This window comes from Suricata suricatta, chromosome 6, assembly GCF_006229205.1.
Source record: "Suricata suricatta isolate VVHF042 chromosome 6, meerkat_22Aug2017_6uvM2_HiC, whole genome shotgun sequence".
Classification (NCBI taxonomy): Eukaryota; Metazoa; Chordata; class Mammalia; order Carnivora; family Herpestidae; genus Suricata; species Suricata suricatta.
This window is the reverse complement of record NC_043705.1, coordinates 121,033,640-121,047,589: the sequence shown is the minus strand read 5'-3', so window position 1 is coordinate 121,047,589 and position 13,950 is coordinate 121,033,640. Positions and strand designations below refer to the sequence as shown.

General features: G+C 37.6%; 1 protein-coding gene across 1 annotated transcript in view; it reads left to right on the top strand.

Moving 5' to 3' along the window:
- Window positions 1-13,950, top strand: part of SPEF2 (sperm flagellar 2) — a 172,681-nt gene that overhangs the window by 73,209 nt on the left and 85,522 nt on the right. The window contains exons 16-19 of the mRNA XM_029941009.1: window positions 55-311; window positions 6,376-6,484; window positions 9,145-9,302; window positions 11,793-11,957. Coding sequence (XP_029796869.1) covers window positions 55-311; window positions 6,376-6,484; window positions 9,145-9,302; window positions 11,793-11,957 — 689 coding nt within the window. The remainder of the gene's footprint in view (window positions 1-54; window positions 312-6,375; window positions 6,485-9,144; window positions 9,303-11,792; window positions 11,958-13,950) is intronic.

The window sequence follows — 13,950 nt, the reverse complement described above, 5'->3', positions numbered from 1 at the left end:
TCTCAAGTTCTTGTGTCTATCAAAATGTTAACAGTTTGTCCATTTTCAATTTAGTAAGATACCTGTGGATCAAGGATGGGTCTTGGATGGTTTTCCAATGACATTAAACCAAGCAAAACTTCTGGAGGAAGCTCTCACGGGCTGCAACAGAGAGGTTATAGAAATGGAGGAAAAGAAAGCACAAATATCCACATTGGTTATTGATACCACAGTCTCCAACGAAGTACCTCTTCCCCCTTCCGCCTTTGATTTTGTCATGTTATTAGATATTTCAGACAATTCCTCACTGGACCGCATGAATGACACAATGGGTAAGCTGGACACTGTTTCCCTTTGTTTTGATATTCTTTTGTATAACTCAAAGTTCTTTATTTATTTCTTCTTTGACTGAACCAGTGAATATTCCCATTTACAATTAGGAGTTGTAATAAGAAATCCACTTTAGATTTTCCGAAGGATTATCTAGCAGAGCACATTTGCCTCCTACTTTAACTGTTGGTATTCAGTACTACAGAGAACTAGCAGAGAATTCTGTGCTGACTACGAGCATCTCACAGAACAATTCCCTCAATTTGGCAGCTCACCTGGCACAGGGATGCCCTTTTTGAGACTTGCATGCGGCTGATTAGTACATATTGGTGGGTCACTTTGATGAAGGTCATAAATCACATGTGTTCTGCAAAACAAGGATCTGATAACATCCTTCCCCGAGGTTGTGTGTGAAGTCAGTCAGAGGAGCGGATATCAGTTGGCCAAAGTCCTCACATGCCAGGGTTGAATAGTCTTCCCAATAGTCATGGTTTATTGAAGTACTTTATATCATCGGAATAAAAATATTCCTTTATTCCACAGATTAAATACTTATGGGGAAAGCACATCTTCTTGAACTTTGGCTTGCCAACTTATGAGCTATTTGACCATGGGAAAGTTACTTCATTATTCTAAACCTGAGTTTCACAATTTCTATCATAAAGTGCCTCATTGTATTTTTACAGATATTAAAGGAAAACTGTTTCTTTACTCACCACACTACTGACGCCAAATGTGCGGGTTTCCTATACTACCCAATTCTCCAATTCTTGGGAGACACCAAATTGTTCTATAATTTAATTTAGTTCTGGCACTAATTACTGGTACTTAGGGAAGACTCCACAGGTTAAGGGCTCAGCCTCCTAAGACTGCCCCCAACTTCAGATTCTAATTTCAAGTAGTAAATCCCCTGGTTACCCACACTTCTGTCTGATGTGGCTATAAATTTGGAATTTCTATGACCCTTCCTCAGGTTTGAATTTGCTATAATGACTCATAGAACTCATAGAACACTTATTATTACTGGTTTATTATAAGGTATATTGTAAAGGATACAAATGAACAGCCAGATGAGGAGGAATATAGTGCAAGGTCTGGAAGAGTCTCAGGCTCGGGGGCTCGGGTCTCTGTGGAGTTGGGGTTACACTACTCCCCTGGCTGGTGGAGGTGTTCACCATCCCAGAAGCTCTCTAACCCCTTACTTTAGAGTTTTTGGCAGTTCTAATAAGCATGGTTGATCAAATCGTCGGTCATTGGTGACTAACTCAGCTCTCAACCGCACTCCCCTTCCTAGAAGTCTAGGGTCAAGGCTAAAAGTTCCAGCCTACTAGTCACATGGTTGGTTCCTCTGGCAACCAGACTCCATCTTCCAGAAGTCCTCTCATTAGCATTAACTCGGGTAATGTTGAAAGGGGCTTATTATGAATAAGAAAACCGCTCCTCACACCTACCACTCAGGAAATTACAGGTGTTTTCCAAGCTCTTTGTCAGGAGCCAGAGAAAAAGACCAAACATGTTTTTCTTATTATTTCACAATATCACAAGTATTAAATGAAATCCATGTAAAACACTTAGGATTGTGTCTGGCACATGTTAATAATCATATAGCAAATACATAAGGAATTATGAAAGATGAACAACACATTATTGGATATCCTTTCAGTAGAAAGCTGAGTATAGTCTTTTGGATCCCTTTGGACTATCTGCATCTATGGGAATCTGTGCCTTTCATTGACTTTGACTCAGATCTTCCATAACTCTATAAATTGTAGGAAACTAATCGCAATTCAAGTGATTTTTGTCCATAGACATGCAAAGGAATTTTAATCAATATATAATTAATTTCTAAGCTTTTGAAGAGATTACAAGTATTAGATTGCTTTATATATAGAAACCAGTTTCCATCTATTAACATGTATTTTAGCATTCCTGATTGTAGATAGCCTATTATTCCAATTCTCATTTGAAAGGGTTCAACATCCTCCTGGTTCCCTCATTAATTGAAAAGTTAAATAATCCCATTTTACCTTTCTTTGAGAATCTTGGGTTTTACCTTTATACAAAAAAAGTATCCTTTAACAAATGGCAATACCTATGATTCTTTTATTACTGCTATTATTACTAATCCAATGACATTCAGAGCTGGGAGAGACGTAAGGGGTTGTCTATTTCATGGCTTTCATTTATAGATGGGAATATAAAGCATGAGCACTTGACTTGCCCAAGGTCATACTCATCCTTATTTTGAGTTTGTGTAATTTTGAGGTCTTCTTTTACCATTTACTTAAATAAAATGACAAAACCATTAGATACTACTTTAGCTGTTGATACCAGTAGTTTAAACTAGATGCTATCTACCAAATATTAAAAGAGAGAACTTGCTTCTATCCATAAAAGGGAGTAGGAGCAATGATGACTGTAGTGATGACTCTCCTTGTCCAGCCAACTCCCGCTCCTGTTCAGGACATAGCTGAGATTGGCTCACAGCACTGCCAACCCATAGCCCACTGGTGGCAGAACAGGACCCTGAACTCAAGATCAATCTGACTTGAAAGTGGGTATGTCGAGTTGTTATAAAGTACACATACAGACCTGTGGGGGAGAAGGTCCCTGAAAGCTGAATATAATTCTACCAGAACCACAGAAGGTCTGCCTACCCTCTTAGGGCTCCATAGGAAGCATATTGTTGTATGTTTCAGAAACAGAAGGAAATCAATTGGCAATTTTTCAAGAAGTCCAACTCAATCCAGTTTGAGTTCTTTCAATTCCCTATCAAAATCATATGACTAGTGATTCTGGCAAATTTGTCAAAACTGATGTTATCATCTAAATTGTTTAATTCCTTGGGGTGTCTGGGCGGCTCAGTCAGTTGAGCATCAGATTGTTGATCTTTACTTAGGTCATGATCTCACAGTTCATGGGATCAAGCCCCGTGTCAGGCTCCACACTTGGGATTCTCTCTGTCCCAATCTTCTGCCCCTACCCTACTTGTGTGTGTCTATAGGCACTCTCAAAATAAATAAAAATAAACTTTAAAAAAATTAATAAATTGTTTAATGTATTTATCTTGACCCTTGACTTATAATTAGGCTCAAAATTACCCTTTATCCCCTACCATGGGAGAACTTCTCCTTTGTCAAGTTTTATGCACACATACACATAAATAGTCATATTTACCTACCCTCAGAAATTAGTATTAAAACACAGTGTGATTTTTCTTTTTACCATACATTTCTAACATTGCATATTTCTTGGTTTGAAGTGAACTGAGCCAATTGTTGGATTTAGGCCAACTAAACCATTAAAACTAGTATGAAATAATTAACTTTATAATTCTTACTTATTTTGGTTGGAATTGAGTATGCTAAATATGTCTACAACTTTGAAAATAAATCTGCAGCTTTCATATTAAATTATTTTAAGAAAAAGTGTTATTCCTTCATATCTTAAGATTTTTTTCTAAAAAAAAGGAAAAGATTTTCTTTCTTAGACTATAAGGTTCAAATCGTCTTTGAAATATCCTCATTAGTTAGTCAAGACCTCAATTAAACTGTTTAGACAGATAAAATTCTACCCTTCTACAATATTTTGTTCATTCACATATTCAGTTATTATTTATAGCATGCTTGCAGAGTACCAGATATTATGCTAGACACTGGACATACAGTAATAAAGAAGAAATGGATCCGCCCTTTAAAGAACTAAGTAGTGGAAGCAGACCAGGAAAAGGGAAGCATTTCCGGAGATGCCAGGACTGTGTAGTTGTGAGAACCACAATCCAGTCTGGTTTTAAAAGTTAGGGAAAAGGAGGAGTCAAGGATAACACTGGGGTTCTTCTTGGAACCAGTGGAAGGACGGTCATGCCATTTTCTGAGCTCCAACATGAAGGAAGAAGAGCACTGAGGGCAAGGTAGGGCTGCTACAGCCATTTAATTTTGAAAGAGCCCTGGGACATCTGGGTGGCTCAGTGCTTAAGTGTCCGGCTTCAGCTCGGGTCATGATCTCACAGTTCATGAGTTGGAGCCCCGCGTTGGGCTCTGTGCTGACAGCTCAGAGCCTGGAGCCTGCTTCAGATTCTGTGTCTCCCTCTCTCTCTGTCCCTCCCCCACTCATGCACTGCCTCTGTCTCTCAAAAATAAATAATAAAACATTAAAAAATAAATAAAAATAAAAGAATTAAGTCGCGTTTGTAGCTAAGGAACCAAGGGGTTGCAATATAGAGTTGTGTGTCCAACATGGCAGCGACTACCCATACATGCTATTTAAACTAATTAAAATTAACAAATTAAACATTTAGTTCTTCAGTCACACTGGCTGCATTTTATGTACACATGTGACTAGTGGCGACCGTATCATACAGCGCTGGTGTAGAATGTTTCCATCATCTCAGAAAGTTCTAATGGATAGCACTGGTCTAGAGTGAAGGGAGCTAAAATGGCACCACCAGTAAATATTTATCTAAGATTTGGTGAAATGAGAGTTGTTTCAATGGATTAGGGAACTGGAAAGGACAGTTTGCGGTGGACCGAGGCATGAATGGGGGTGAGGAGGTAGAGTGCCTGAGTGAAGATAGCTCTTAAGAAACTTATCTCAGATATCTGTCTGTCTGTCTATCTGTCTATCTGTCTGTCTATCTATCTATCTATCTATCCATCCGTCTATCCTATCAGCTTATTTTTGAGGCAAGGAATTAATGAGATTACAAGTTAAGAAATTGTGTATTTTTCTTCATTGATGCCTACCACTGCAAACGTAGACTTGGAAAGAGAGATAAATATCATCTAAGGCTGGTGTAGCAGAAGACACAAATTGAATTGAAATTGAAATTGTTAGATGAGTGAGAGGAGCTGAAGTGTTCAACCATGCAACTCAGCTTTGCTAGAAAATAAAATGAAGTCAAGATAGTGCTGATAAATTTTGGGGTAAGGGTGTAGAAATTTAGGGACTGAATGAAAGTTGGAGAGATTCATCCATTATATGGGACGGCTAGAAAGACAAATGGTTTGAGTGTAGGTCATTATTATTGCAAAGATGGAGACATTCAAGGTGATCACAAAGTCCAGCTTGTGGACATGGTCTTGGAAAGAGAGTGCCAGAAGTGGAGAGAAGGGGAAGGGACCAGTGCCAGGGTGGAATCTGGGGAGAGGAATGCTGATCGATGTGCTGAAGTCCTTGACAAATATGAGATAGTGACCATGACACAGTGCATGAAACACCTTTTGAGAAGAGTCCCCACAGTCTCCTTATGTTACTCATGACTAGTGTCAGTAATCTTTTGGTTTTATAAATAACCTAAAACATTCTGTATTCTAAATCACTTCATCTTTTTCTATCCTATGCAGATGGAGAAAAATTAGTTACTATATCCTGTGAGCATCCTCCATTTTCCTGACCAGTATTAGCTCAGTCTTCTGTGTTCTCTTGCATTGATTAAATTACTGTTAGTCTAATTCAAGGCTCTCTTTTCTCTTTCTGATTGTCCATTTATTCTAAGTTCATGAATTTTCTGGACTTGTACCATTAACCCTGAATAAGACTCAATCAGAGATGTTGAGGATGTTATTGTGTTTGTTTTTGGTCACACATAGTCCCTTTATATCTGTTCTCCAAGGAAGGATCATAAAATCTAGAAAGAAAGGTAATTTACTTTATTGGATTATAACATAATAGCAACAATATTTACACATATTTGACTTTATGGCCACCTGCTATTTCATTCTTAATATTTACACGATAGTGTTGATTTTCTAAGTGTTTCCTAGTTTATTATTTATGATGGCCCATTACTTTACATCCTCACCTCTTTAGAGTCAATCCTGAGATCCTCTACCTTGAAACTGCAGCTCCTCTTTAATGTTATATCATTTTGTTTCCCTCAATTTTGAAGAAAAATATGAATTTTGATCCCCAAGCTATATCTTTCTTTTAATGTTATTAAACATTTTTATTAATATTGGACCAAGGCAGGATCATATCTACTTGGCTTTCTTGCATCAGCACATTTTAGTAGTGCTACTGCAACTTTGCTTTAGCAAATTGTCTAATTAACTAATGTTTATATCCTAGCTGAAGCATTTTCAAGTGAAGCATCTCATGAAGACATCGCTCAACAGGGATCTGTTAAAAAACAGGATATGGACAAAGACCAGAATTTAAGAGACCAGATTCAGCACAGGTTAGTTTAAAACTCAATGTCCTGGGCTCACTCATTTAAGCCATCAACTTTTGGTTTTGGCTCAGGTCATAATCTCACAGTTTGTGAGATGGAGCCCCACATCAGGCTCTGTACTGACAGCACAAAGCCTGCTTGAGATTCTCTCTCTCTCTCTCTCTCTCTCTCTCCTCCCGCCCAACGCATGCACAGAGTGCACATGCACACACGCCCTCTCTCTTTCTAAATAAATAAACTTTGAAAAAATAAATAATAAAACTCAATGCTCTACTTCTTATTTCTTGCCCTTTGAATGGACTGATAACCAGCCACTTTGGAATTATTAGATCTAGAAAAAAATGAATTTTCCAGCATTCAGCCTTTTACCAGTAAAATACAACTAAATAGCTTTGATGTTAAGTGAAATATTCATGTGCTAGATTTCATATTCAGAGCATAAGTCATCATAGACTAGGAAGAGAAGAATCAAATCAGGCCACACTTTACACTTTCATTATATGGAATCCTAATTTAGCCCTCATTAAGCAAATGCCAGTTGAAGACCATGATATTTGAAAGACCTAGGCATCAGACCGCAAAGTATAGTTTAAAACTATTTCCATTTTGCTAAAATGCTGTTGTACAAAAAACAAAAACAAAAGCACCCATTCTCTTGATTGTGTGTTATGTGTTCACTGGAAAAGATAACTTAGACAATTTTATGAAACCCAGAGAAGTCTAAAAATATGATGTGAACTAGAGAAAAGTAATTTTCTACATTAATTAGCTGATTTGCTACCTTAAAGCTTATCTATTCTCAAGGAAGACAAAGTTTCAAAAGCCCTTCCAAGATTGTTTGTGAGTCAAACAAGTAAGTCTAAGCTATCTATACTTACTCAAAGATTTCTTCAATTTCTTCTCTAAGAGAAAAATAGATGACCTCAGTCTGTAGCTACCAAGAGAACTGTGCTCAGAGTTAACTCTATGATGAATGCAGGTGATCATTCTTTAGATTTTCCTTAGTGGACCAAAATTACACTAGAAATTTCCTAAAATGGTGGCATTTTCAAATCTTTTACTTTCACACATATAATAAAACCCTGGTTTGTGGGCATAATTCTTCTGGAACATGCTTGTAATCCAAAGCACTTGTATACCAAAGCAAATTTCCCCATAAGAAATAATGTAAACTCTAATCATTTGTTCCACAACCCAAAAATATTCATATAAAAATATTACAATACTGTAATGTAATATAATATAAAACAATAAAATACAAAATATAAAGAAAAATCAATTAACCTGCACATACCTTTCAAGACATTCGTGGGAGGGAGGTGGGAGGGAGACAAGAGGGTTATTGTATAGGACAGCTTTCACTAACAAAATCATAGCTACCTGTTGGCATAGAATGTCTATTCTATGGAATCTTTTTCTTTTTGTCCAACTTTAACAAGGAACCTACCCAATGACACTTGCTTTTGCCTCCTTTTGAGGATTTCATGGAAATGTGACATTGCATTGTTATTAAACAAATCATCGCTCACACTGTTACAACCTTATTCAGGTGGTGCTTTTCTACAAAATTTTGCAGTTTGCCACCTTTTACACATCTTTCTAATCTCATTTTCCCCTCCTCCTCTGCAGACAAGATGCAAACAGACTTCTTACAAAATCTTATAATTTCAGCTACTTATATACCTCATTTGTACTGCTCAGTGATTTTCTTCTTAACTTCCATCATAGTCATCCCCTTCTTACCGCTTTTCTTTTCAACCTTTTTCTGCTTGGGGGCCATTGTATACGCCCTCACGATGTTGACTATAGTACAGTATTAATACATTCCTGTCATACCCTGTATTTACTGTAACTGGCAATAAGGCAGCAGAGGAAAAAGGTCTGATCTGCAGGCAGCTTGACCTAGAATGAAGCAAAGCATTCCTAAGCTTACTCTTGTGTGGAAAAGTGAAGGACTGTCCATATGTGCTTTGAAGTGACAAAAAATACACTAGTGCCAGTTGTGGGCACCTTCCAACTTTCTGAAAAATCACTGATTTCTGCCAAACACCATGGCCTGAGACTGAGCATCTGAGTATGGGAGACAATCACCCACAATCCCACAGAGAGAGAGAGAGTTTTGATTGGCTCAGTTGAGATTATGTGACATTCAGTGTCACATACTACTTGTATTGCAAGACATCACTCATTTATCAAGTTAAAAATAAATTTAAAATAACTTTTAATGTTTGTTTATTTTTGAGAGAAAGAGAAAGACAGGGTGTAAGCGGGGGAGGGTCAGAGAGAGAGGGAGACACAGAATCCGAAGCAGGCTCCAGGCTCTGAGCTGTCAGCACAGAGGGCGATGCTGGGCTCGAACCCACCAACCTGAGATCATGACCTGAGCTGAAGTCAGAGGCTTAACTGACTGAGCCACCCAGGCGCCCCAGAAATTTTAAAAATAAAAGTTAGAAATGTTTGTTCATCTTGCAAAACACTTGCAGATATATGCTTTGATGGTATTAAATAATTTCTTCAAAGTGAATAATTTCTTAGAGTTGCTTTTTCAGTTTTTACAATACTGGTAGCTAATTTGTTTTCATTATACGTGTCAGGTAAATCATACATAATGTTACCCACATATCTTAATTGGTATGTGATGTTCATGCAGTATTTTTATTTTGCAGAATTATAGGCTTCTTGGACAACTGGCCTTTATTGGAGCAATGGTTTATGGAGCCAGAAAATATTTTGATAAAAATCAATGCTGAGGTAGATAAAGAGTCTTTATGCCGAAACGTAAAAGAAATTTTTATGACTGAAGTGATAAAAAAAGAGAATAAAGGTAATTACATTTCTTTATAAATTTGAATGTATATAACTAGAATGTGTGATTTTAATGAGTTTAGGAGAAAATGAAAATGTGATTACCGAGCTCTCTCTTTTACTTGGGCAATACAGTATGCAAATCATCGGATTTTAGCTCTCTGCTGCAGACATTTCTAAAAAAGGCATTTTTCTCTCTTTGTTTAATTTAATAAAAGAAGTCATCTCACTGAAAGCTTTGTTTTCCTGTGAAAAACAAATAGCCAAGTTAAAATTAAGGATGTTATACAGAAGGATAAATATTCAATGTTAGCCTCGGGACTTTAACCCTCCTTTTAGGATGGAAATACTGGGCAGTTCATTTAAAATTATTAAAATCAGTGAATTTACTGATTATTAGCTACTTATTTTAAGCCTTCTTCTGTAACACATCTCATCACATTCAACCATCCTGACCTCTTTCCTCCATTTAACCAATAATAATTGCCCAGTAACTTTTCATAGTATTATTGAAATGTATTATTGAAAGGGATCTTAGGCCAATACACTGCCAAAGCCAGACTTCAATGGAGAATTTTACCGTGCAAAACGATTTTGGAAATAAATTTTTCCCTTTTGTTTATCAGACATTCCTAATTGTATTGACAACTGCAGTTTCTTGGTGTCAGTAAAATGGTTGCTGTTAATAGTGACACAAGGATTCTAAAGCTGCCTTGATAACAGGCGATCTCCTGTCCTCCTGTCACTACATTTACGACCTCACCACCCACCATCATGTACCAGTTCACTGACACCAAAATAGTACATAGGTGTAAGCCATGAAAATCTTTAGGTTTTCACTTAGTGAACCAAAATTACAGTAAAGCTTTCCTGAAATGGTGGCATTTTCAAATCTCTTTCTCTTTCACATATTTCAAAATATATGGCTTGAAGGTATTAAATACTTTATTATTTAAGAGGCTTAACATGTTATTTGATAGAAATTAGGCTGGAGGACAGAGGAAACCTCCCGAAACAATCTTAGAGTCTGTGTTGGGAGGCAAAAACACCAATTCTCAGGTAGAGCTTCAGACATCTACAGCTTAGAAATCAGCTTGTTTTTGTCAGGCTCACGTCAACGTTTTCCTCAAAATTTTACATTCTAATCACTGAATACATTAACAAACTCAATGGCTACTTATTTAAGACTTACATTCCTATTGGTTAAGCACTTTAACAACTATTTTATCATTAAAACCACAAAACATTGGCCCTAGCCCAATATTCTGAATTAAATGCCCTGATTAATTTAAGAAAATAAAAAATAAAAGGATGTGGTACTTCTATATATATTCTGAGGTGAAAAATGACTATAGTGTACTATTAAATAGGAAAAAAAAGCTGTTTATATATAAAATAGTCCTGTTTTTAAATGTTGTTTATTTTTGAGAGAGAGAGCATGCAGGGGAGGGACAGAGAGAGAGAGAGAGAGAGGGAGACAGAGGATTTCTGAAGCAGGCTCCATGCTGACAGCAGAAGGCAGGATTCAGAGCTTGAACCCATGAACCCCTGAACTGTGACATCATGACCTGCGCGGAGGTCAGACAAACTACTGAGCCACCCAGGAACCCCTGCTTGGCCCTCTATTTAAAACTTAAAAACTGCCCCACAGCACTCCTGATCCTGTTTACTCTTCTGTTTCTTTTCTCCACACCACATATCGCCTTCCAACCCCTTATATAAATTATTCATCAGGTTTATGGTTTACTTCCAGCCACTAAAATGCAAGACTCCAAGGCAGTGATTTTTCCTTTTTGTTTCACTGATGTATCTCTGGCAACCAGAACTGTGCCTGCTACTGACTTTACTACTACTAATATTATTAGCAGTAGTGGTGGGAGTGTTACTTTATTGTGATAACCCTTCCTTTTCTTCAAGGCACAATTCAAGTTCAATAAAATAGTAGCTGCGTGAATTAATGAATTGCTAAGAAGACTTAAGTGCTATGCACTATTCTAAGTGCTTTGTGTGTATTTACTCCCAGAGGTCGGTGAGGCATATTTCTTTCCCCTTCTTCCTCCGCACCCACAAGACTTCTGTCACATTGCTCTTCACCTCCTCTTCATGCATTCTTCACCTTGGTTTTCCACTGGGAATTTTGAAATAATCATTTATTTTTCCTATTCCACTGCATTAGCTACATCTAGATTGTTGCTTTTACATTTGGCACCCCTCAATGAGCCTTTCTGCCTTCTATACACATGCAGGTGTGCACACGCGCACACACACACACACATCATCATCATCATCACTATCACCATAAAAGGCAAAGAGAACAGGACTTCTAACAAGAAGATGAGGCTTCAAATCCTAGTTTTAAAGACTGGATGATTTAAAGGAGAGCCTTAAAAAGTGAATTTAGCCTTAAATCAGCCAGGGCAATTTTATATTAATTTAGACTTATCTTGGTGCGAGTAAAGTAGCAGGTGTCTAGAGTCTCTACTAAAGGTTTATTATCATCTTTTTGAAGTTAAAAAGAAATTAGAAGAGAAGGAAGCTGAGAAAAAAGAAGAAGTTCCCCTGGCTGAGCCTCCACCCCCTCCTCCCCCTCCTCCTGAGCCCGAAAAAGAGAAGGAAACCCATCCTCAGCATGAACATTCACAAACTGCTACTGCAGCAGGGAAACCGGCATCAGGTGACTGACGGAATAATTTATAATCCTCTTTGCCAGTTTCTGATTTTCAGTTAGATAAGAATTATAAATAACAGGACCAATGCATTTACTTAGATTTAGACTTGAAGCAACTTCAATCGTATGAAGCCAAGTGGTGACTCAGCTGGAAGTGGAAAAGCCCTTAGTAGCTCAGAGCACGGGTGTCACGGGGTCACGAAGCCCAGGTACCTTCTGTGCAGGCGGGAGCGCGAGGTCCTCACACACAGTTCCGCTGATTCGAATAAGGCCACAGATGAGAATAGGGAGGGCACAGAGACTAACCAGAAGGAGCGTAGAGCAGATCAAAAGGACAGACATCTGTTCGCTGAGTCGTAGACTCACGTTTTTGTAGAGTGAGAACATCTCCAGAAAATGAAAATTAGTGTAGCCAGTTATTCACAAGAATAAGGAAAAACATCCACAGCGTTCATCAGAGACTAGAATTCATATGTAACTTAATCATTAGAGAGATTATATGTGATAATATAAGGATAGAAACAAGCATCTGGCATCTCAGAAAACCTATATGCTTGTAATTTATAATATATATAGATCAAGAGCTTGTTTTGGCTTAAGTTCTTTCTAGATCCTGAACCGCTGAGGTCTACTAACTTCAGTGGTAGATGAAATATAATGACCACGGTGAAGTGCTCAACTGTTGCAACGCCTGATATTGATAGAACGTTAGTTTCAGTTTGGTGCTGTGTGTAGGAGACAAATGTGGCCCCTGTTTCTGGTTTGAGCTTTGGGAAGCAACTGGCTATGTATTAATAAGGCTACCTAGGAGTTCGCAATCCTGTGTGTCAGGATTGCATTTCTTAACTCCAGATCTTTCTGCTGCATGGAGATTTGAGTTGGATGTGAATTTTTTAAATTGCATTTATTTATATTAAGCAAATAAATTTGAAGACTTGAGTAACATTTTTATGGCCTATTAAAGACCACTGTGTACCAATAAAATGAGGCTTGACTAAAGGCAAAATATACAAATTCTAAAGAAATTTTTTTTATCATATGAACAATAAAGCACAAAGTCATAAATTAAATATGCACCATTTTCTCACTGCCTCATTAGGAATTAAAAAAAAAAACAACAGAGTTCTGGAGAAGAGATGGAAATCTTTAAAATGCTGTTTGGAACTAGGGAAGACAGTTATGACAGTGACTCAAGTAAACCTAAGGTTTTCTAATATAGTCTTTAACCCATGACCTTGGCTCTCCCCACCACTCCCTCCCCCTCGGTCTGCTCACAATCTAGAGGATCTAGGTATTTGAACCATTCCCTGAAGCCAATCTCTCGTTATAACACAGTTCAGTCTTTAAGTTTCTAAAGTTTGCTTGCGATTTTAAAAATGTATTCTTGAGTACTGTGCGTTGGAGGAAAAATAAAGCTATTGTTGCTTAAAAGAGTGCTGGTATCTGTCTCTTTTTTTTTAGCCAAGGACAGGCCTAATGCCTGATCTTTAAACACGTATCCAAGTGTTAATCTCCAGAGGCCCAATTACTGCCTTCCAAACAATGCATTATCTGAGAGATCTCAGAGTTTGAGGGCATTGACGGGCTGGAGGCAGCAAAACAGACCTCTGCCCTTCCCGCTCAGGGAAGCTTAGTTCAGTAATTTTAGGGGGAAAGTTTCTGGCAGGTTTGTTTATGTGTGTATAAATAATTTACAGTTTGTTTTTTCAAATGAGAGCATTTTCAGAAATGAAAGCCTGAGGCTTCTGAACATGCCCAGCTTAAATACCCAGCGGCAGTCTTTAGAAGTTGAGATGAAAAAGGAATTATTGTTTTTTAAAAAGCAGGATAGAAATAGAGTAAAGAAGGAGCCATAGGGCACTGAGTACAACAGTCATTTTTTCCCTGTATATTTCTACATTGTATATGGTTATGCATTTTATATCTGCTTCCAATGTGCTAGGGATTAAATTGGAAAGAGTTCACAGTTACATTCCATTAAAAGGGTTTATTACTAAAT